The sequence below is a fragment of the Zeugodacus cucurbitae genome, chromosome 4 (assembly GCF_028554725.1).
Source record: "Zeugodacus cucurbitae isolate PBARC_wt_2022May chromosome 4, idZeuCucr1.2, whole genome shotgun sequence".
Classification (NCBI taxonomy): domain Eukaryota; kingdom Metazoa; phylum Arthropoda; class Insecta; order Diptera; family Tephritidae; genus Zeugodacus; species Zeugodacus cucurbitae.
This window is the reverse complement of record NC_071669.1, coordinates 68,765,546-68,790,592: the sequence shown is the minus strand read 5'-3', so window position 1 is coordinate 68,790,592 and position 25,047 is coordinate 68,765,546. Positions and strand designations below refer to the sequence as shown.

At 38.9% G+C, this 25,047-nt stretch overlaps 2 protein-coding genes and 1 non-coding gene across 3 annotated transcripts in view; 2 read left to right on the top strand and 1 right to left on the bottom strand.

The window, feature by feature from the left end:
* Positions 1 to 561: 561 nt before the first annotated feature.
* On the bottom strand, positions 562 to 635 carry Trnar-ucu (transfer RNA arginine (anticodon UCU)). Its single transcript has one exon. It is a non-coding gene; the product is annotated as a tRNA-Arg (tRNA).
* A 5,819-nt stretch (positions 636 to 6,454) lies between these two features.
* The window catches only part of LOC105213691 (L-lactate dehydrogenase), a 126,316-nt gene continuing 107,723 nt past the window's right edge, over positions 6,455 to 25,047 (top strand). Inside the window, exon 1 of the mRNA XM_011186699.3 lies at positions 6,455 to 7,071. Within this exon, the coding sequence (XP_011185001.2) occupies positions 6,680 to 7,071 (392 nt within the window). The 5' untranslated portion in view covers positions 6,455 to 6,679. The remainder of the gene's footprint in view (positions 7,072 to 25,047) is intronic.
* LOC128921398 (uncharacterized) lies at positions 7,078 to 9,928 on the top strand. Its single transcript, XM_054229014.1, has 2 exons — positions 7,078 to 7,472; positions 9,751 to 9,928. The coding sequence occupies exons 1-2, from the start codon at positions 7,079 to 7,081 to the stop codon at positions 9,870 to 9,872; spliced, it is 516 nt and encodes a 171-aa protein (XP_054084989.1). The 5' UTR covers position 7,078; the 3' UTR covers positions 9,873 to 9,928.

The following is a 25,047-nucleotide window of genomic DNA, read 5'->3' as shown; positions in this document are numbered from 1 at the left end:
CTTCTAGGCACATTATTTATGGCACTTGAATATAAAATTTTAATTCCTTATGGATTCAATGAAAAGATATTGTTTATTTGTAATACGATTTAATTGTCGTTTCGAATATCTATGTAAACAAGTTGTTATACTGTGGCCTTAACGGTATTTGACCTTTAGTGAAACATCAAGTACGGGAATATATCATTTTACAACTAGACACTATGTTTTCCTTATCAAAATCGAACTTCTGCTCTATTCTGATTTACTGCCACTTCACAGAAAATGTGTCATGAAAAGAGACCAGTTGACGAATCTGTTATGGGATATGTAAAGAATTTTTAGGAACATAAGGTTTCAGTCATAAAAGTATAATACTGTGAGTCCCTGAACCCATTTTCCATGTACTGTATTTTAGAAAAACTGTCTTTCTATTGTAAAATAGTTCTTAAAGAATATATACTACTAACTCTGTGTTCAACAGACTTTACCTTGGGCTAATTATGTGTAGTAGCTTGACCCTCTCTTCAAAAATAATTATAGTAAAAACTAAAACATCCAAAAATGAAAATTACAATACTTTGAGCCCTTGCGGGGATCGAACCCGCGACCTTTGGATTAGAAGTCCAATGTGCTATCCACTGCACCAAAGGGCCGATTTGAAATATAGCAATGAGTAGATAATCAAAAAAATATATTTTTTAAAATGTTATAAAAAAATAATAAATAACATAAGAACTATGAAAGCATAACTCACAAAATTATATTGACACAATTGTTTCGGGGTTTAGAACTGGGTCACCATGCTAAAAAATATAAGCCTAGCCTATTTACTGTTCTATGATCTGTTATAATGTAAATAATAATATTACATTTATCTTAATACAGCTGTCTATGTTAAACAATAGCGGAGGCTGTATTTGTGTTCTGATATTTGGATAAGAAAAACCTGAGCAAATAAGAATCATATTTACTAACATTTACATTATGTTAGGCTTGTCAAAGATCGTATTGATGACAGATAGCAAAAGCATCAGAAAACTGGATAGTATGATTCAAAATCGGAACTGATACCGCTGGAACAAAAAAGCCTGATAAAAACAGCAAAAAAAAATTTAAATGAGAGAATAAATAGACTCTACTGAAATATGGTATATGGATCATTTCGATCTCAACCTTTACAACATTATATGTATAGCATATACAATTATTTGAATAGATTATGAACAAATAAAGGACAAAGAACAATGACTGTTACTGGAAGATTTTCCAAATTGATGAACTGAGCATGGTAGTAAGAAGGACAAATTCTCTCAAGGAACATACCTAACCTCATCTCGGTTACTACTCGTATATAATGAAGCACCGAAGTGAGAAGGTGACAGCAGTATATATTCTGTAATTGCTATATAACTTTTCGCGGGCTGTGGGGTGCTTCTTCGACATTTCTCTCGGAATGACCAAACCAAATATACTCGGTAGTTCGATAATCTTAGGTGTACTCGTATAGAACATATTCTACATATAATTACACTAAATTCTATTTACAATTCTACTACTAACAGTCCTCTTTGAACGTGATTAATTCTCAAGAAATTTTGAAAAATCATTCCTTTTGAAATTCCTTTCTTTAAGATACGAACGGATTGAATGGCAGATATTACAGATCCATAATGCATTATGAATAAGTTTGATGATTATATTAATATGACAAACCCCACTTCTTCTAGCACCAAAAAATATAAGTAATAAAAAATGCAAGCAATATGTTGTAGATAAATATCAAATGTTGCAGGCAAGCTTTTTATTAGGGGTCAAAGTCAAACTAATCAAATGTGAAACGGTCATGTTATCCACATGCAAGATTTACCTCCGCGTTGCTGTTTTTCGATGACTAAGTAACCACACCAACCACATGCACGGACAATCGCTGTTGAGCGCCGCGTCACCCACACGCCACAAAGTCAGAGCAAATATTTCGACAATGCAATTTGCAACAATCGACTTCGATAGGCGATAGAACAAGTACGAAAAGCCGCAGCAAGACAACGGTTAGAAAAACAACGCAGCACAACAATAGCAACACCGCTGCTTTGGGGTGCAATAACAACAATTACCATAACTAAAAATTGCCAACAAACTGGAAATGCTGCAGCGTTGTAGCGACAAAGCAAACACAACATAAAGAATATATCGCTTAGAATTCAATGTCAGCAAATTTCTATCGCCAACGAAATTTCAACAATGTCTGATGGGGCAAACAAGCTGCAAGCGCAAATGTACACAGCTATGGAGGTGCATGGCAAGCGATAACTGTGGATTAGCCATGCGCGCCGGTCAGTGCGCTTGCCACCGCAGGCGATGTTGGTGTGTTGTGTGCATCGTGCGCTGTTGATCGCCAGTTTCACCATGCAGAGAAGGAGCCAGCTAATACTCGCGGCTGGTATTGTATGTGTGTCATGCGCTTATATTATTTGATTATATGTATGCTTACAGTTGTTATGTTGCTGCAAGTTGAAAATTGGGCGAAAGAAATCGTTGCAACAATTGTTGCAGCTGCGCACATTGCACATTGCATGTGCGTCTAACAATTGTCTATTGTTAAATTTAACGGCAATCGCATTGTTTTTGCTATTTGCTGCATATCGATAAATTGGCATTTGTTGCCGCGGTTTCCACCAACTTTACATGCACACATAGACAGTTTTATATACATATGTTTGTATATATTGGGTTGGAGTATAAAGTTTATGGCACGAAGGTGGGCGCAGAAATTACCAACTGATCATGTGATCAAATTGAATGCGCCAGCGCATGAAGCACTTTCTTTGCATGGAAATAATCATTGTGGCAGCGCCGGCGATCCGCGTGCGATTTCACTGGATATGTTGTCAATAAATTGCCTGTAGCTGCGGTTTCACAGATATAGTGGAAATATGTATAGTTTTGGTGTAACAGTATGGTGGATCTCCCTATTTGATTACTATGTGCTCTAATGCTTGTACTCTCTTAAGCAGGTGGGTACAACGCGACCTAGTTCGGGGTGTCTTCACATAGTAGTAGCTATTGCTATTATAAAAACTTTCTCTCTGAACCTATTTGATCCACCATCTTCTATAGTTCAGTAAACTCAGTATTGATAGAGTTGGTTCTATGAAAGTAAATCTTGAACTGTCGCTCAGGCACAGTAGTAGCTATCTCTAATCTATGTTATAGTATATGATCCTCTCGTACGCTTTCCTCAAATAAACACAGTTCTCTTTCCTATAGACTACAGACTTAGCTTTGAATAAATATGTTCAGATTGAAGCTTGGAACGATCAAAAGCTGTCTCAGGAGAGTTGAGAACTTAAGATAGAGCTCTTTCAGCTTGAGATAAATCAGGCAGTGGTCAGTTTCTAGAAACCTCTTCATATATTAGGCTAGTATATGCGATTTGTTGACGATGTGGCACCTATTAGGAAGCGTTGGACTAATGTTCTAAGAAGTCATGATCAATACACTATAATAGTATATACTATATATTTGACCATGGGTACAGAGTAAACATTTTTTGTGATAATTTCTTGAGATGAACCACATATACTAAACCATTGCAAAGGGATCTTATAGAAACTGAGGAAAGCTCTGTAGAATGCAAAGTTGCAACCGTTCTATATTATTAAATAAATTGTTTGTTTATAAGTTTACTGTTATTTCTTAAGACATTATTATTTCACTGTATTTATATTTTCATTTACTGCTTGCCACATGTGCACCGTAAAGTGGTGTTAATCTAATACTTTAATCATACTCGAATGTTTACTGTTGACACAAATCGCTGGAGTGGAAATGCGAAAAGTGCAGTATTTACTTTTCATATTGTTGTTGCTGTTGTTGATGTTGTTGCTGTTAGCGTTCGCCCACAAAACATAAGCAATTCACGCTACGATGCAGCAGATAAGCGCTGAGAAAGAACAGCAGCCGCAACAAGAGCGTTAACCAAAAAAAACAACAACAACAAATATACACACGCACAGCAACAACAACAATAATAATAGCAAACATACCACCAACAACAACCGCAATAATGTAAAATTTATTGCCAACTTGCGCAAGGACTCAACCCAAAGCGGCGAGGGAAAAAATCACACACAAAAACCCAAAGCATGCAACAACACCAACCAGCCGAAAATGGAGAAATGCCGGAGAGGAGTTAGAAAATGCATGTTTTTCACACGACAAACACGGCAGCCACGGAACAAAAGCGCAAAAAGGGATAATCAGCAAAGTTAACCAAAATGCAACAACAACAACACACAGCACACACAAATAACAACAACAAAAAAAAATACATATAAAAGTGTATTTGTGGCAGCGATAAACTATGTTGAGAAGCGTAAAGTTGCTGCTTAGTACTGTTGTTGGTGTAGATGTTGTTGTTGTTGTAGTCGTTTGCGGCAGTTGTAAATAATGTGCGCGCTCATATGAAAGCTCATCCGTGTACGACTGTGTGCTGGTGTGTTGCACAGTGCGACGTTGCAATTTAATGCACATGTAAAACGCTTCCTTAAATATTATCACTGCGCGTGTTGCAACCATTTTTGGTCTAACAAACCAGGCAACCGAACAGCCAACCAACCGACCGACCAACTAACAAACCTCAAAACAAATGAACAAATGCGGTGATTCCGACTACGACAACGGCGGTAGTGACGGTGATGACACCACCAACAACAACAATAGCTCTGTGGCATGTTGGCGATTTAGCACCAGTCGGCAACAGGAAGTGTTGCAATGATCACACCTTTCTTGCGGCGATTCCCATTTTTTTTGCTTGAGCGCACATGCAAAGTACTACAAGTGCAACACCGGTATCTAACCACCGATGGCAAAGGCGAGCCAGCAAGCCAGCCAGCCAGCTAGTGAGCGAGCGTTGAAAAAAAAGCCAAGCATCATCCTAAACGCCATCAGCAATGGCAACAACAACATGTGGCATAATATGCACATATGTGTAGTTGTACCTGTGCAAAGCGAGAACACACAATTAGAAAAGCGTGAAACTGTGGCGTGAAAATTGTGTAATGTTGCACGGAGTCTGTAAACCACACGATGACAGTACAGCACAGTACAGAATTTATATCAATTCCCGCATGAACCAACTGCACGAGTGCCCAACCTGTGTGTGCGTGTGTGTGTGTGGACATTATGCAATTTTCGAGGTTCACGTGTGTGCATAATGAATAAATTCTTTTCTTCCGGACACGGTGAAAAAAATTGGCGAGGAATGTGAGCGAAGAAAGTAGTTAGGCAAAACTAATGTTCCGCCGAAATTGAAACACTATCTACATACAAGTGATTAGCATTTGAAGGGCTGCCTATTTGTCTAAAATCATGCATTTTCGAATCCATACCTTATATCCACATATCCACAAAAGAAAACTAATTTACCGAGACATTCAATATATCGAGTTGTACACTAACCACTAATGTTAATAAGTTTTCCTTATAATACTCTTAAGATATCGAAAGTCATTGTAATGGAGTCACAAATCTTCGAAATAGTCTCTACTAAGCAACTCAATCTCCAAGAGATTCTTAAATATAAAGAAATCGAAATTGTTGCTATTTCAAACAACCCTTTTCAGCATATAGCAATTATAAGTTATGTGTTCTATTTTAACGACCTATTCGAATCATGGTTTAGATGTAGACCTGACGCTTAGGGCAAAGTTAGTACTAACTTCAAGACGACATATACCAAAAACGAGAAATTGACAACTTAATTACTTTAATTACTTTAATACGATAAGGTCTTTCTCACGGTGGGATAAAACATTAATCTACTATAGAGATTACGAAGTAGATATGAGATATATGAGCTATACTCATTATATGATATTCATATTTCAGACCATAAAACTTTGACCCGGCTTTAACGCTAATATTTTTCTCATAAAGATCAGAATAGATCTTAAGAGGGATGATACCGGGCGTCATAATCACTTATGGATGTTCGCATTAGTTTATGTTCATGGGTTTCTACAATCCAAGTTAGATGGCTCACATTAATTTAATTCCAGGGAATCAAACGGTCAGTAAGAAATTCCACTTAAAGACATTCAACCATCCATAAGTGAACGGAATATAACTCACGGACTTTTTTTACGAGTTATAGATAATATCACCTGAATATTGACTGAAAATAAACAATCAACGCGTTCGTAACCTTACATTCAATTCCCTGATTTCTTCCTGCTCCCCAATGGACACCGCTCCATTAGGAAGTTAACCGAGAAGTTATTTCAAAAACTTGTTCATTGTTAAAACCCACTTAAGTCTTTGGACTGATCGTCATACCTGACCTTTATTGGAACTGTTTACACTTGTTTTAAGATTTAGATTATCTCTTCTAAAAATTTGAACTCAGGACCCACAGCATCCCAATCACATTTTCAGGGCACAAGTTTACTGAAGTAATAATTTCCATCAAAAACTTTTGTAAAAGTGACGAGTTTTCAAAAAAAAAAAAAATCAAATCGAGAGAATTGTCAATTAGAAAGCTTAAAAATTCGTAAAAATTTCGTAGCAGATAAACATATATGAATATATGTGCAAAAGTTTTTTTAATTTAAATCGGTCAATCAAAATTAAACGTTAACTTTTTTGAAAAAAAAATTTTAATCGTTGTTTTTTTTCTCGTTTATTTGGTATTACGGTTATGTTGTCTAAATTAAATCATGTTAAATTCGGCGTTCGTGGTGCGTTCGCGTTGCGTTGTGCCTCCAACAGACGCATTTTGTCGCCGTCTCCGCTCAATCCGCCGCACGAATGCAGCATTCTGTCGCAGCAACGCAAGTATTCCCAGCGCATGTTCTATCACAATCCAGAAGCGTATGCAACCGGTGCCCGGCGTCAGCAATATCTAAGAGAGCAACAGAAGACGACGAAATATCAGCCATTAAAATATGCGTCTGGTGTAGCTTTAAGCAAACGCACGGTTATACCGTCCATAACAACGCACCAGCGGCACCTGGGCCGCATGCAGATCCTCTTGAACGCGCCACGGCCGTCCAGCGAGCCGGCAACCAGCAATGGCGTTGACATTTTAAGGTGATACATGCAAATAATTAATAGCATTATAAGATGCACTCACGAAATCGCGCGTGCAACATCTCGTGTCGATGTAATAATTCAGTATGACGATGACAACAGCAGCTCGGGATCAGGCTATGGCCATAGCAGGCAACAGGCAACAGACAGCAGCCGGCAGGAGGCAGCGTGGTACAATAAACAGCCGTCATGGCCGACACCGATGCGGCCAGCCCATCGCAATCGCACATTTACACCACAAACTGTAGTCCACTGCCTGCCTTTGTTGCCGCCTCCTCCCGCTTACTGTAATTTACGGCTGCAGCAAAAGTTGCAAGCGAAAATGTTGCGTTTGCTGTCTGTTGCAATGTTGCATAATAAATGTTGCAATATGCAATGCGCACCGGCTGTGAGTGCAACATGTGCGTATGTATGAGTGTGTGTGGATGTGCTGACATAGCGTGGCCAGTAGTCGCAGACACGATTGTTATTGCCTTCACCTTTGCTGTTTCGCTGTCTTTTCGCTTATTATGTAGATATTAACACATAAGTGTACATGTATGGGTGTGTGGATGGTTGTTGCAACACAATTGCATAATTGTTGCACTTTCGCAGGCTTACATTCATAAGAAACGCCGATAAGAATGTTGTGCGCAAATATTGAAAGTTAAAGTAGGAGAGAGAGAGAGTGTGAAAGAAGATTTTATAGCCTCGAATAGCCTGTAGTAAGAATATAGGAGACTTTTCATCTTTTTAAGTTCTTTCTATATAAAACTCACTAAAATGGTTTTCTTTATTTTTTCCCGTCCTTATTAGAATAACTGATGGACTTGAAAAGAGTGGAACGGATCAAGCTTAAGACCATTTTCGAAAGGCAGCCAAATTTCAAACGCAAATTATCCATGTCTGAGGTAGTTCTTTTTAACAATGTTTCGTATTAACAGTGTTACTAAATTTTAATTGTTGAAATTGTTAATACCGTTAATCGTAATTACTTGTAATAAAAAGTTCACAAATGCTATTTCACAAATTGTGCCGTGTCTCGCTTTGTTTTATTTATCCCTAGTTATGTTATAATGGTCAGTTAGGCCTTTGCTAAATAGCCGAAACTTGTCTCTTATTTGAACTGACGTTCCACATGTTTCACATGAAAGCTTATTCCGAACTTATAAGACAATTCTGATGAATACCGTTGAATATTTTTCATCTCTCTTCTATGTACTAAATACCACTCTCAGTTATTTAAGGAACAAATTCTCTCGGGAATATTTGAGAACATCCATTTCTCAGTGTTAAAGTATTCCAAGGTGGGTCAGTTTCAATATAATTCTTAATAATATATCGAGAAATACTTAACTAAATATTGTTAGGGTTAGGTTAAGGTCTTCTCCGATAGATCTTTTTGGGGTCATAAGTAAGGAAGTTATGAATTCTGGGTGATGTGCTATTTATAGGATGATTAAACAAGTTTTCCTGAGACCGATCTGAAAGCAAATATTTCATATATCAAAATCATTAGGATAGGTTCCTTTCCTGGGAGAGTGTCAAGTTAGGATAAGTCATCGTGATCTAGCTGACTGATCTAATTTAGGAGATTGAAAAGTGTTGGAAAAAAAGAAAAAAAAAACCATTTTGCCTTAGAGATGAACTCCAATAATAAATTTATGCTTGCTCAGCATAATTAAAGACTTTGATGTACTTATGGATTATAGTATTTTATTACTAAAAATTATATTTGTCAAGTCCAGAAGTGTTCTATTAAAATACTTAACTTTTAAATTTAAAAAATTGTTGTCTTATCAACCCTCGAAACACCCATTTCCCAACAATTTTGCACCAACAACATATTTAAATATACTTTTATAACGCGACATTCATGTCTTGCCAATTGTGTTCGCAACGCGAAGGCACGAAGCGAGACACTTGCCACTTGCCACATTACAGACATGCCCAATTGACCGCTCTTCCGGCTGTGACATTAAAACAAAACCCATACACACATACACCTACAACTACAATTGCACATGATGGTGGCGCGCCAACGTGTCTTCTGTACAGTCGTACACTTTTCGGTAATTTCATTCAGAAATCCAACGTAGTTACATAATTCAGAAGGTGTTAATGCAAATTTCCAAATATGCTAATGAAGGTGTTGCCGACAACAACAACAACAAACACACACCGAACAACAACAGAGTGGCTTACGCGGCGAGCAACACCATTAGCGTCAACACAACACAACACAAAAGCCAAATGTGGATAAAACAACAACAACAACATGAAGAGTAGTGAATACCATTATGTGAAATAGTAAAACAGGACGTTAGGCTTAGCGCTAAGATGCTACCGTGGGTCCCGTGCTCGCACACACACACTCAACTTTGTAGCCGAATTATAGCGAGCGGCGCGGCATGACTTAATGCGATTTAAAAGCATCACGCTGCATGCGTGGGGGTGTGCGGCGTGGCCAAGTAAGGAGCCATCAAATGATGTGCGCTTGTTTGTGGCCGGCCGAACAGCGTTTTCGTGATTTAGTACAACAGCGTGAAGGCAATAACAACAGCAAATGTAATGCAAATGAGAAAAAAACGAAAATTGAAAAATTGAAATTTCTCAATGCAAATGCGACTGTGGTGTTGGTGTTGGTGCATTTTGCGTTTTGACCTTTCCTGACATTTTACCAATTATTTTTTTACAAAGCTCGTATTCATATGGACACACATAAATCGATGCCACACACCCCTGCGAATTCCAATGCTATTTTGTATATACGAAATTGTACCCCTTCCACGGCGCGGCACTTCGGTTTATTTGTCAACTGATTGATTGACAAGCTTTGCTAAAATTCTAAAAAACCGAAATATCCAACTGGAGTCAGGTAAGTCCCAGCAATTTGTTTTTATTTCATATACATATGTATGTATATGTGTTTCTATAAATCTGTACGCATTTTGCTAAATTTATGTTCGCTTTGATTTGTTGTTTTTTTCCACTCGCCTGTGTATTTTTCACTTCGGTATTTACGACATGTGTCAGCGGCGCTGTGATTTATTAACTCTCGCCAAACTTAGGCAACAATGACAATATGCGGACATTGACGGCATACTGACTGGCAGTCGCTCCGACAAATGTCCACACGTTCGATTCACCGCCAAAATTACTCGCGCCGAAATTTTGGCGACTACTATTACAGGGATCTGAAAAAAAGCCCGAAGCACATTATATTAGCGGTATAATGCAACAGCATCAATGCGACACTAAGTGCACCATGCAGTATGCCAATACGTCTGCGAGGCATTAATAAATTTTGTCATCAGAACGAGTAGCCATAAAGCAGCCACAGCAGCAAAAAACGCTTCGGAAACTGAACGCAATACGCATAATGAAATGACAAACAGACAGAGCTACAGTGGGACGAAATTTCTTGACGTGGATTATTTTCTTGATTATGGATTATCGATCCTGATTATGGAGGGTGTACTTGAACTCTTATAGCTTAAATTAAATTCATATTTAAAAAACTGTATTTCACTTTCTTATAATGCATATCTTAGCGATTAGATATGTTTGTGGAATTTTAATATTTATGCGTTATAAATTTCGGAAAAAATCCCCTGCTGAACCCTCTCCAAAACTGCCGACTAGTATAAATAAATAAATAACTAGTATAATTACTGAGGCGTGAACAGACTGGTTCGCTCATGTTGTTGTCGGGAGGTCTCTAGCTATGAATTGGCCGTTCGTTGATCCATTCTTCAACTGTGAATTCTTACATGCTAGTGAATACAAGGAAGCGCTGGGGCCCTAAAATTGCCTAGTCTCGAACGGAGTTTACGTATCCAGGTATCCCTGGTGCCCTCCGTAATAAGATTGCCTTACTTGCATAGCGGGGGCTATGGGTAAGCGGACTTGTTTTCTCCTACTGGGTCTAGATTATGAGTTCTATCAAACCAACAAATAAACACGAAAGGAGTTTGGTTCTTCTTCGTAGAAGCCGGAAGGACCTTTGTGTGGGAAGGGTTTTCAATGAGCTCTAGAACAGATGTTACAAAGATAGGAAGACAAAAACAGCAACGTCAGCCAGAACCAAGTCTATTAGCCAGACTCTGGCTATAAAGCGGAAGGGAAAGGGAGATGCTAGAAGTGAATTTGCTAGTTTTCCTTTTCGTGAGACAGAAAATAAATTTGAGATTATATTTTTTTATTTCTTGATTAACTATTTTCTTTCATCAGGGATGGCTGAATTTAATTGCAATTCAAAATTTAATTTCTTTTTTTTAATTATTCACAATATTTCACTTACCCAAACCACTGTCCACTTTTTACTCAATCTTGCTACATATCAACATAAATATGTATACAACTCATTCGCTGCACTGATTTCTGATTTCTTGTTCTGTTGCGGCCGCTTTCTCTCGCTTTAATAGCAGCACTTTGGAGTTATTGCATTTTCGAAAAAATATTGATATTTCAAGAAGTGCACTTTTTTCAATTTTCAGTTTCACGTTTTTTTGTCGTAATTATTTTATATTGCGAAAGTATGTATGTCTAATTAAATTTAATGTCACTACCTTTTATTCTGACATTCCGTTCATTGTCACAACCACGACTGATAGTTTTCGCCATTATGTCGAACGAGTATATACGAACATACATACGTGTGTTATGGACAACCATTTAAGTAGTTAATATTCATGAATTATTGACCAATTTAAGGTGGCTGTCTGTGTGGCTCTTGGCTCTCGAAATTCACTGCGAGATTTTTTCTTATTAATTATCGCATTTCATTCGCCAACTGCCGGAAATGTTATTGCATGTCGGGGGCAGTGTCAAGCTGTCAAGCGTGGACAGCTGACATTTTTACAAAAGTGTCATCGCCATCTTTGGCATGTCGATATAGTAGTCGTAGACATATGTACGGGTATTTAAATGTGCGTATTTTAAATAGTTTTTTTTTTTAACTCGTGGTGTACGATTTTTGGAGAAATAATTTTTAAATTTAACGGAAAAGTTTTAATGGGTTTGCAAACAAGTTCTGCTTCACATAAATACTTCGTGTGATAGAACCCAAGCTTATCTGAAAACCCCTCTGTCGTTATTTGCTAATACTTTGGAATTCAATGCTAAGGACGATCCAAAAATTAAAAAAAAAACTGTATGGCGATGAAACCTTTCTGAGAACTAAATTTTTGTTTCCAATACGTACCCAGAGAGATCATTGACAGAATCCTTGTATTCCTGGTTAATATCCGATATTTATCCGATGCATTTTTGTTATTCCAGCTAGTAGTGTTTGCAGTCATAGTGGGATGATACTGAAAGATAGTAAAGAACCAACATACTTAAGATAATTGTTGTTTTGTTCCGGGATCGCTACATAACTGGAAAGATCGCTGTTGAATTTTCCCATATACGAAACATAAATGAGATGATTGTTTTGGTCACAGGACGATCCACCCAAAATGGATTAATCAGGTTTTCCTAAGAGATTTATAGATATCAAGAGACAATTAAAACGTTAGGAACTATTTGAGGAGAATAACGCTTTGACTATCGTGATGCAATCTTGACACACAGGTCACAATGGCTTGCTTTCTCGAATCCGAGAGTGTTGGACTAGTCGTGTTTTATAATTCATAGCATTTTCGAATCACTAGCTAACGCTAAACATATATTTAAGCATAGTGAAAATCATACTTGCTTTTGTTGAGGTTAGAAGTAGTTCGATTTTAGATTTTGTTGAGCTGAGGGTCTACTCGGAACTAGTATAGGGTTAGTGGTAATGCCATTTCATTTTACTTATATTATAAATGAGATAATTTCAATTTGTAGTTTAGAGCTTTAGTGCTCTAGCATTTACCCTATGGCATCACAAGCCACGCCCCCTTTTCATGCTACAACTAAAACGTTCTACAGTATTGGAACTGATCTGCTTTACTAAACACGCATTAAAATCGTCGCGGTTTCGATTATTTCGCACAAATGTAGCTCAATTCAGCTGGTAGCTTTTCCAAATTACCAAAAAACAGCTCACCCGCCACCCAAACAGTCTCACTACTGAAGCGTCTAACTGATCCAATGAGACTAGTGAAGGCTATTAAGCGCCGCGCTACAGTCACAACTCCGCTTGGGCTTACGCGGCCACCGCTGTAAGCCGCTTTGCGTCAGCTGTTGTATCCGTGGCCCTTACCCTAGCGACTAGCGCGAATATCCACACGCCATGTTGCACGCCAGTGGAGTTAAGCAAATTTGGTAATTTGCATCAACAACAGCGACGCAAGCAGCCGGAGTAATACTGGTAGCAACTACAGTTGCTGGCAAATAAGAAGCTAACGAAAAATTCACAAAAACAAAAGCTCGAAGTGAGTGTCAGTGAGTATCAAAAACCTGCAAAATTGCTACAACAACAAGGACTATAGCGGCTTGCAGAACGGAACGAGTGAGTGGCGGAGTATGGTGGCAAGCGAACTAGCGATGTACTTTGCTAATTAGATGGCGTGAAATGTGGGTTAAAGCGCTTACGAAAGCAAGAACAACAATAAAGGCAGCAATAACTGCAACAACTGCTATAATAGCATGCCAACTAGCAACTATAGTGTTTAGCTTTAACAACAACAACAACAAACAAATAAAAGCAACAACAATAACATTGGCACGTAATGCACTTTGGCAAGTAATTAATTAAGACAAGAATGAAAACGTGCCAAAAACGCAAAACTTGCGACAAAAGCGCGAACACAAGTCACACAACAACAACGGCAACAGCGGCTGTAAGCCAACCCATACACTGTTGCTTACAAAATTTGCAACAATAACAACAACAACATCAGGAGTTGGTCTAAAGCGGCAGTGCGCCCGTTGTTGGCGAGTGTGAAAGGTTAAAATCAAGTCGCTGTCGCATGCCACAACCGGCGCAAAGCTGGCTGTGGCAAGTAAGTCAACGCGCCACACCCATACACACGCACTGGCGCCATACTCCGTATGCATGTGTTTGGTGTTAGCTGTCAACGCTCGCTTTAATCCAGTTAATTACCGTTGTGACAGCAATAAACAACAACAACAACAAAAATATATTATGCCAACTTTAATAAGCAGCGCGCAGCTGTTGCATGCGGTAAGTGTGGCGCGCGTTCCATTGACAGCTCTGCCGCCACCGCTAACTAACTACGCCGCGTGTAGCGCAACACTTTCGCTGCCGATGCGATAAAATTGAATGAAAAGCGAAATTAATTACACTTCAAAAATGCAACGCTGCTAATTAAGTAGCTGCTACTGCTAGTACTTGCCACACAATTTGTTGGTGGCAAGCGCCGGGCTAATTGTGAGATGCCTAGTTGCCACAAATGTTGCAACAATGGAGCAGTAGACACGCGCGTGTGTGCGCGTACGCTTCACTGCTGTTGTTATTGTTATTGAATAGAACGCCACACACACACATTTGTATATAAACATGTTGCCAGCGCTCGTGTGGACCACCCATGTTGCCATCGCCACCGCAGCAAACAAATTGTTATGAAAACAATAACATTTCACTCACTCACACATAATTCGTAGATTTTTATTAATTTTTCTGTGTCTCCACGGTTTTTGGTGTCTCCATTGTTCCACTGCGCGCGTGCGATACTAAATTCGGTTTATAAGCGTGTGTGTGTGTTCCTGCTGTGGCAACCACAACAAATGTTGCGTTCACCTCCAACTTTAATTTCCACTTTTATTTTATTTTGGTTCTAACGTCAACAGCGTCGCGCTTAAATCAAACAAAACAAGCCGCAACGACTTGTTGCCACATGGCTCAATGCTTTCTGTGTAGCGCCAGTGCCATATAGCGTGTGTGTGTGTTTGTTTGTTTTTTTATTAAATGTTACCGTTTGTGTGTGGCATTAATTTGTTGATGGACCCATCATTTGATTGGACCACCCAAAGCGTTGCGTTAACAATCGCTGCAGCTGTGTTGGTTACCAAATTTTATATATCGCATATTAGATTCTCATATACACTCATAAACTCATTGCTTGTATCAATGGAAGAAATATGTGTATGCTGTTTATTTGGTGTATCTTTCGTGGGTGTGTGCATTTGTGGTTATTTATAGCACAAAAAATATGAAACGCGTATCGATTTGTGCCGGCTTTTGAAGCATATTTGTAGGCGTTTAGCATGTTCCAAGTCATTATACGGAAATTATTACAGCGAAATATAATTTTATGGCATATAGGTAGCAGTTGGTCTGGCTAATTGATTTCGTGGTATCTGTTCGTCTGTCTACATTTGATAATTTGAACAAAATTTTGATGAACCGACGAATCTAGCAAATATATTGCACCCACAAATCGGTTTATTTCTGTGGATGACTGAATTTTGAATTAATTAAAAGTGGGCGTAACTCTTAATGGAGGAGTTAAGCCTACATATATTACTATCTTATAACATAGAAAAAAATAAAATTAAAATGGACAATTTTGGAGAAAAACGACCAACTAACTGGGTAGTCATGGAAACATATGAGCTTTCAAACATTATTAGCACCAGCCCCATTATTTATTTTTAAATATAAAAAATCTCGGCGATTTATTCGGAATATCATTAAATCAGATCGGTTTTTTTTATTAAAATACGCATATTGATCGAGGTATTTCTCGTAAAATCTATTTAAATCTGTCAAAACAAAGGAGATCACTATATGACAGATATTAGGTCTCGGGAAAGTATTGAACCGAAAGTATTACCAGGAAAAGCTGTCCATTTAGTTTTAATAAAATGTCTCTTCACTAGACTGATATTTTTGGTATAATGTCAAACATAGACACTCTTCTTCTTCTTAAATGACGTAGACACCGCTTTCGCGGTTATAGCCGAGTCCACTACAGCGCGCCACGCATGTCTCCTTTTGGCTGTTTGGCGCCAATTAGTAATACCAAGTGAAGAGAGGTCCTTCCCCACCTGTTCCTTCCATCGGAGTGGAGGCCTCCCTCTTCCTCGGCTTCCACGCGGGTACTGCATCGAACACTTTCAGAGATGGAGCAATTTCGTCCATTTGAACAACCCGACCTTGCCAGTGTATCCATCTTCTGCGGTATTCGTCGTTGCCAATGTTTAAGGGACCATAAATCTTCCGCAAAACCTTTCTCTCGAAAACTCCTAGTGCCGTCTCGTCGGATGTTGGCATCGTCCACGCTTCTGCACCATAAAGTAGGACGGGAATGAAGATGAGTGAGTAGGACGGGAATGAGAGGACTGAAGTCCTTGAAAAGTTACAGATATTATATGAACCTTATTTAGATGAAAGTTGCAGCTCGTTCTATTTATGCTATCTTTTCCGATATATTCATTGATGTTTGGTGTAGCTTTTTTAAGGAAAACACTGGTGTAATTTAAAATGGTGTCATATGGATCGCGCTCTTGAAAGATTCCTCAATTTTTTTTCATATTTGAAAACTTTTTTTATAAAAACTCTAATATTTTTTAGCTGAGTTATTTACATATTAGCAATGCATGGCGCATCTTTCTAAATAAATCACAATCATATATTCCCCTTTGAAAACTACTAAGCAATTGCAACTGCTCCACCTTCTTTGAGTGTGCGGCAACACCTCGAAGGCGGCGGTCTATTGCATTAACTCTGTTGCCACAACCACAATCTTAATGCCGTTAACCCCACCACCGCCAGCCAGTTCTAACAAATCCGCCACGTCCGCCACCGCATCATAAACGCTGCACGTAAATTATGACCAGCTATTGGCATTCAATATTAATTGCATTAGTTCCTGCGCATTCCGAGGCAGTTGAGGCTGTGCAGGTTGCTCAGCTGACCAGTTGCTTAGTTGCAACAACAACAACAACATTAGAACATTGTTCGATTATTTGGTTAGGTGGCTAGGTTGCTTTGCAGAAACACCACCGCATCACTTACGACATTGCAATTCTGAGTGCTCCAGGCGGTCTGAGCGCCGAGCGGCAAGAGAGGCGAAGTGTGTAAATCACAGTGTGGCATTTGAATACAATACACCTGCATATTTCGTACAGCAGATGCACTTGCATTGGCTTAACAACACCTCCTCCTCACCAAGAGCGCCTTGCATTAGAGACATGTTGCGCCTGAAGATCAGGCAAAGCTGCCACTGCCTTTACACGACTGCTTCCAAGGCTTGACACCCATACATACATATATGCTTTCATACATACATATGTACATATGTTTATGTGCCATGCATGCCTTGTAATTGTCATCAGTTGTGGCACATTCTTGCTAGTCAAGATAACGGTGCTGGCGATGAGCAGCGATAATTATTGATTGGTTTCATTGATATTCACTGCCAGATAGGCAATTGCAATATGTATCCCTGCATGCATGTGTATACAAATGTGTCTATATGTGTTTGCGTGTAACATGTTGCACGGTGGCATGGCAATAAATTGCCACCGCTGCTCACCCATCAGCTATGTGGAGCATGTGGGCGTGTCTACTTGATTTCATGTAGAACGAAATTTAATTACAAGCGGAAAAACAATTTACTTATTGTGGCGTAGACGCTGCTCTTCGGTAGCGGCGTTTGAGGGATGATTGTAATGGATTGCGTCGTCGGTGAGGATGTTCATACGTAAATACATATGGTCGTTTATGAGTACATACCACATTTACGTGTACTAAAAGTGTAGTGAAATATCATTTGTGTTTTAATTGAAATTTATTTCAGTTTGTCGAGGGTGGATTTACTATATTGGCGTTAAATTTTGCAGAAATATATATTTGAAGGCGTTCGTTCTTATTAAACAATTCAATTATATTTATAAACATATGTATATATTCTCAGAAAAGGCATTTTGCCGATACTATTTTTTCTAAAACAGATCAGTATTTCGATAATTGAGCTCATATGATCTTATATGATCTTAAATCATTTAAGAAAAAACGAATAACGAACTTTAATAAGCCCATAAAAAATACTAACTCTGTACGGTGGATGGTTGATGTATATCATATTTTAGTTGCATCATGTGTGATAACTCCTGTTTCATTGGTTCCTGATACCAAAAATATTCAGAAACAAAAATGTCACCTAACACCTGGGGACACCAGAAGTTTCCATAACCAAAAATCTAGCTAGTAATCCTCTTATAACATCTCAGCTCTATCCAACGATTAATGTATTCATGTTTCGTTGAATTTACGGTTGTTGTGTTCCTTAATGTTTCAACATATAGAGTATTACTCGATAAGTCATCTTCAACTGAATAATTTATCAACAAACTTACTCATAGCAAATACTCATACACACAGTTTAAATGCCATCTCTCGACTATTGAATGTTAGACAACCAAATGTGATGATACCTCTATTTCATCTATATAAGTAAATAGTAGGACATCTAAATAATAAAATGCTTTTATTGTCAAACAGTCATATTATATATATTTGTTGTAAATATTTCCCGCCATAACACATATCGTTAACTTTATTGACTTTCTACCACATATTCTGGCGACCACATAGTAGTAAAACATCGTATTTAGTAGAGTATTTTTGCTTTCGATAGGCAACCGTAAACCACAAAAATCGACCACACTCACTAAACTTGATGACGTGTAAGTAAATATTCATTGCAAAAGTACTTTACAAAACCAAGCAAGCAATCAAATACATATACCAAATACATTCACCAATACTCATATACACATATGACGACCATAGAGCTTTCTGACGCCTGTTGACAATTCAAATTATTGAAGCTGCAGCCACGCGCAGAACCGGCCTGCTGTAAAGCCGTCCACCACGTCCCTATTTTCCACCCGGTTCGACCCATTAACTGCTCAGAGCTTCATTCGCTCCAGTCCCATCTCGCGTATTATAGTAGTGGAGCTTTGATGCAGTCAAGCTTTTTGGCACTTTGCATTGTTTGTCGCCACAATTTCACGCTATGTGTGCCATATTGTTGTTATAACGCATACGTTCGTTGTTTTTGGCACAGTTAGTGTTTGCAATGACGATGTGTTTGACTTCGTCTATTTCAACGAGAATGTTGCTGAGGGCCATACTCCCTTTGTCATCCCATTGCTGTTTATTGTGTCTGTGTCATTGGCCTCATTGTTGTTGCAAAGCCAATGTGGATTGCTGCCGCCGGGAGAAGTATTGGTTGCGGGTTACTATAGTCACTCCTGCTGCATCAACGTGGAAAACACGTGTTTAATTTGCAAATGCTTTGCCGGCGGCGAAAGCGCATTCGGTGATTCCCCAAATAGAAAAATTGTTGTTTCCCTTTTTGTTTTATACAGCAGGCATGATTTTGTAACTGATTTCCAAAGGAGGTGAACAAAATAAGGGGTGGAAGAACTAAAGGTGTTGCTATAAAAAAACCGCCTGAAAGTCTAAAGAAAAAGGACTTAAAATCCGGACCAATATCGCAAAATTAAATTAAGTTAGGTTTTAAATATAACCTAGTTAATCGAGAGATCACATATAGATACCTACACACAAATTCGACGAAATCATCTTAGCAGCGGCTTTTTCGATTTAAATAGGTTCAGTTGTATGACCAAAAGTATGAGATCCAAATAATATAACTTAAGTTTAATACCTATTCTCACAAACTCTTGACAGTCCCGAGTTTGGAAGGAGCTCTAAAATAAGTCAAGCTGGTCACCTTCCAACCTAATTTGGTTGTTGAATGTCTGAAAAATACTTATCTTTCTCAATTCAGCCCGAGGTAGAGGATCATGGTATAATCTACTCACCAGAGCTCAGCAAGCTCCCATAAAACATTTGGCGTTAAACGGTTAGAAGACTTCGTGACACCGATGATGATAGTATGATAGGGATCTTACCTTGCAAAGTTATCAGCTTTACAGTTCCCAAATTTTCAGTAATCACTAAGTCATATAAATAAGTCGAACAAGGTTAAGCTCGACTTAGCTGGTCTAGAAGGGACGAGAAATATGCGCAAGGTTAGTATTTATAATCTTTATTAAGGAGAATATTCACAACATTCCGTAGCAATATATTTATTTACTCTGTGGAAAAATGCTGCAGGCATCTGAATGTCTAAATATTTCTTATAAGTCTCCAAACTTTGTGAAATCTGAAAATACAATATCTAGATATTTCAAATAAGACTCAAAAGCTCACATGTTGCAGAGTCCATGTAAATTCTTGAATCTTAAATCTGTTCGCATTATTCACAGCAGAAACTTATTCAACAATGTTACACAAATCTGGCACTATTACCATTTCCAAGCCATTACATTCACCATCCACTTGGGCTCCAAATACAAAGCTATAAATTAATACATACAACTTACAGTATGCGAAAACGAAGAAAAGGCAACTCTGAATTCGTTGAATACGCGAACTTGACATCACTTTTTCATTCACTTATTGGATTATCCCGCTGTTAAAGGATTTGCATTTAATCATTGTGCCCTTCTAATGTAAACACGTCGACATGGCGCTCCTAGCTGATCTTTTGCAGCAAAGCCCACCATCTCCAGCCGGACAGCTTGGGTGCTTGTCTAACTGCCTACTCAACCATTTGCTGATTAATCGCTTGAGCGTGTTTAAAAAATTAAAAATTTCAACGAATTTGAAAGTCAATTAATCATCATTGTGTGTGCACAAGGCGGCGTCGGCGGCTTCGGCATCGGTACAAGTGGACGCCACAAACACGGCCGCAACGAAAGTCGGCTGACAGGCCTCCATTGTACCATTTAAAAGCAGCCGGCTACAATGCCGCACGGCAGCCGGACAAATGTTTTCAAAATTGGTAGCTGTTACACCGAAGATGTCTATAGCTGCGGGCTGTAGGAGTATGTAAGTATGACATTGGCCACTCTGGCCAATGCTGGCGAAACCCGTAGAGTTGATGTGGAGTGTAGCAAAGTGTTGGCCCCGACATGCTGACCAATCATGCGGCAGCCGCGCACAGTTAGAAAGGATTCATCTGACCGCAGTTGCATTTGTTACACTGAGAGGAAATGTGTTTGGCTTAGAATGACTTGAAGTTTTCATAGGTTATCCGTCTTTTACTAGAACATAGCTTTGACAGTAGCAACAGCAGCTTGACCAGCTATTCTGATTAGGCTTGAAGCGTTTAAGCAAAAGTTGATAGTCTGTTGTATGGATTGTTGAGATATCAAATCAGTTTTCGAGCACCAGTTTCACCCTGAAGTGCTTATCGACTCACAAAGTATCCATCTTTGATACATGCGCACAATGTGAAATCTTTCAGTATGTTTCTGAGAATTAATAACAGAATCGAATTGATCAAGGTCATATTAATCCCCATTTTCTGAAGCGGACAACAGAGTCACACCTCTATCAATACTAATTGGAAAAAAATCGATTAAATTCAAAAATCCCTTACTTCTTCAGACAGTCTACTTCTTTCAACTGTCTAAAACTCGAAAAGTTCTGAACGTCTTCTTGAGGACCTCCTGACCTCAATGAAAACATCTAACAAGACTCCTGCACGGAGGGTTCCAAAATTTGCTATAATAACAAAACATCTCATTCATGGTACTTCCGTGAGTTCGGTCTACGAGTTGTGCTAGATCCTTCTTTTATCAGAACTTGCCACCAAATTTTTTCAGTGTTCACAATTGCAACAGCGCAACAGTATTGTCTCGTGCAACAATATGTCGATGCCAACCAACGGAAAGACACATTCGCGCGCTTCTTACGCCAACTCTTTGCTTTGTAGCATTTCCATTTGTTGTTGTTGCTGCTACAATTTTGATGCCTTCAGATATATTTTTCTTTCACTTGCAACATTTTTCCGCCAAAAGATGCGGCCGAACGCCAAAGTCAATGCCAACGGCGAGTGGCAGCAGAGTCGCGTTGGCGCACTAGGAGGTGAAAGGAGCAAACGCCATTGCCGCAATGATAAATGAAATGCGCGCCTAAGACGCTGTGCGAACAACAATATTCGGAAGCGCTTTTCGCGATATGAAATGTCCATTGGGCAGATAAAGCGAATTAAGTGCATGTCAGGCTTTATTTGAATTTGGTGTTAATTGATGGCGATTAAGGTTGAACGGCAATGATGGGCGATGCGCGCCCAGATATGCGATACAAAGCACCAATATATGTATATACTATATATACATATATATATATTCGCGCGTGTATAATCCAAATTGGCGCGCGTATAATTTAAAAATTTCATTCGAAATTTCTTTAATCAGCGAATTTATGAGCGTAGCGACCGTAAAGAAGATGAAGAAATCGTCGAACCTCTGATATTAAGCAATTTTCATAACTCATAAAGGCATCGAGTGCAAATAAAGCAACACCCAGCCTGCCATACCTTCATGAATGCACATATCAACTTCGTATTTGCGAGTGTGTTTATGGCAGTGCCATCATTTCTTTGGCGCATTTCGCAAATACCGCGCAAATAATCACGCTCGGCAAGTGGTTGTATAAGTGACTTCGTTCCAGCGTCCAAGTGAGCCAGAAAGACCGATAAAACCACTGCCGTTAGCGGAGCAGCGGACGCAGCAGGCCTGGGGAGGTGAGGTGAGGAGCGCAAGCCGAGAAGAGTGAGCCGACACGTTCTTCGCTCTTCGTCGAATCTTTTGGACGGTTAGCTGATTATTGGTATGCCGTTTCCTTTCTTGAATGCTGTTGTTGTTGTTGCCGGCGCAGGCATCGGCATCTTGCTTGAGTTATTAAAGCACTTTTATGCGCGATCTCAATGAAGTGTGAAACGCATTCGCGCAGGATTTATAAATAATAAAAGAGAATTAAACCGAATGAAATGAAATGAAATGAACTGCACTGAAATGGAAGAGAAACCGAAATGGAATACAAAGCAATAAGGAGTGCGTGCGAATATAAGAATGTGAGCACATACACGTACGATTTAAGTGTGCGCAATTTGTTTTTGTTGTATTTTTACTGTTTAGCGAACTTGTGAAATTGAAAGCAAATAATTGCACGATTTTATGCCCCAATACATTCGGTAATTTAATTAGACAAATGCGTATTTGCAGGTGCTTTAATCTACGGAGTGATCAATATTTATCATTTATAAAGAGCAAATTTCAATATGTGAGACCAATCGTTCTTCGGATGCCCGCTTTTCTAACTGTACGTCTGGGCACATATCCGTCCGTCTATCCGTCTAATCGCTCATCCGTCCGTTCATCCAAACGTCCATTCGTCCATACATCCATACGCACATCCGTCCGTTCGCCAATCCGATCGTTCTTCCGTCTGTCCATGTATCAGTCCATCCGTCCGTACGTCCTCAGTCTATTCGCACATATCCGTCTGTCTATCCGTCTAATCGCTCATCCGTCCGCTCGCACAATCGTCCATTCGCACCACCGGTCGTCCATCCATCTGTTCGATCTTCCAACTGACCGTACATCCATACCATGACCTTCGGTGGGACCCTCGGTCTGTCCCATCCACAAATAAAAACTGAAGTTTCCATATCCATAAGTAAGTCATTCTCAAATCGGTCGAAAATTCTTGTTAGATCGACTGTTTTCATCTTGTTTTCCTGAACTACACCAAAAATGTAGTTCAAAGCATGAGAATATAACTTAGAACCCTTTGTAATGTAACGCTTTTAGGTCAATCTAAAGTTAGCCGAAATGCAATAACTTTTATCTACTCAACCAATTTCTGCAATCTGATTATTAACCAACACGCTTCTTGGTTACATCCATCAACCGTTTTTGCACCACAGTGTCATTGTTGCCTTAATAGGGTGAACTTTCCAGTGGTCACACAAGCGTATAGACCACTTCAAGGTATTGTACCACTTCAAGTCACCGGGAATCTTAATTCATGTCAGCTATACAAATGTGAAATTTTCATAAAGATGTCAGTAAAAAGTGTTTTATGTCTCAAAGGCTAAGGATGTGTAACCGGTACACGCGTTGCAAATATATTCAAGCTCAAATATACATACATATATACCTATTGCCATAAAGATATATACAGATTATGTGCGCTCGACTAGTCAAGTGCTACTTGCTTACAAACCAACAACAACACCACAAAACATTAAACTTTTGGCTCAAGGCGTACGTACTCAAACGTACGAACGTCGTTCACAGTGAGGCTAATCTAAGCAAAGTATCCTTTACAATCGAGTGCCTCATAACTTTGTTGCTGCTTCTTGACTTTTTTTCATCATTTTTTTTTTTGTTTTGCTTATTGCCGCTTTCAATTTTTTGCTCTTTGGCCTCTTGCTTTTTCGCTCGGTGATGCTATGGGTATGTCCTTTATTACAGATGCTGTGCAATTGATTGTTTTTTAGGCGGTCCACACTAACATATGGACAACACTCACGCACACCCATACAGGTTATGTATGTGACTGTAAGCAGCGCCATACATAAATTGTGTGCTTTTTTCATAGACATGGGCCATAAAGAAAATTGAAAAAGGGCAGTCAGCAAAGCAACAAAACCAACGCTCGAATGGTGGTTGTAATCACACATACACTCACGTGTGTCCTCACATGCCTGCGGTGCGTATGTGTGTGTGTGTCTTTTGGTTTGGCGACTTTTGCACTCGTTTATTTCGTCTGGGATAGCCCGAATTTGGTTGCTTTTTCTAAGGGTTTGTTTTTTTCGAGGCCAGAAAGAAAGGAATCTGTGAAATTGCTATCACTTTGCAATGAAAATTTTAGCCCAAATTGCCTTTGTTTCCGACGCCACCACAGTTGTTGTTGTCAAGTGTCTGTCTGTCTGGCTGTGATAGTTTCATGCTGATCTACTATCATAGCACAAAGTCGTCGTAATCACCAGTGAAAAAGGGCAAGCAAGTTGCAAAGGTATTTCGAATATTTTGCACAAACGATGATTGTGTTTAAGCGCACATACATGCATACAAATAAATAAATAAGTATGTACGTATGTAATTCCACTTTGAATTCATGCTGTGATTGTTAAACGTAATATAAGTTTATAATAAAGCTAAGAGGCAACAATAAAACTATATACACATACATATGTACATATATGTTTCTCTAACTGTATATTCACACAT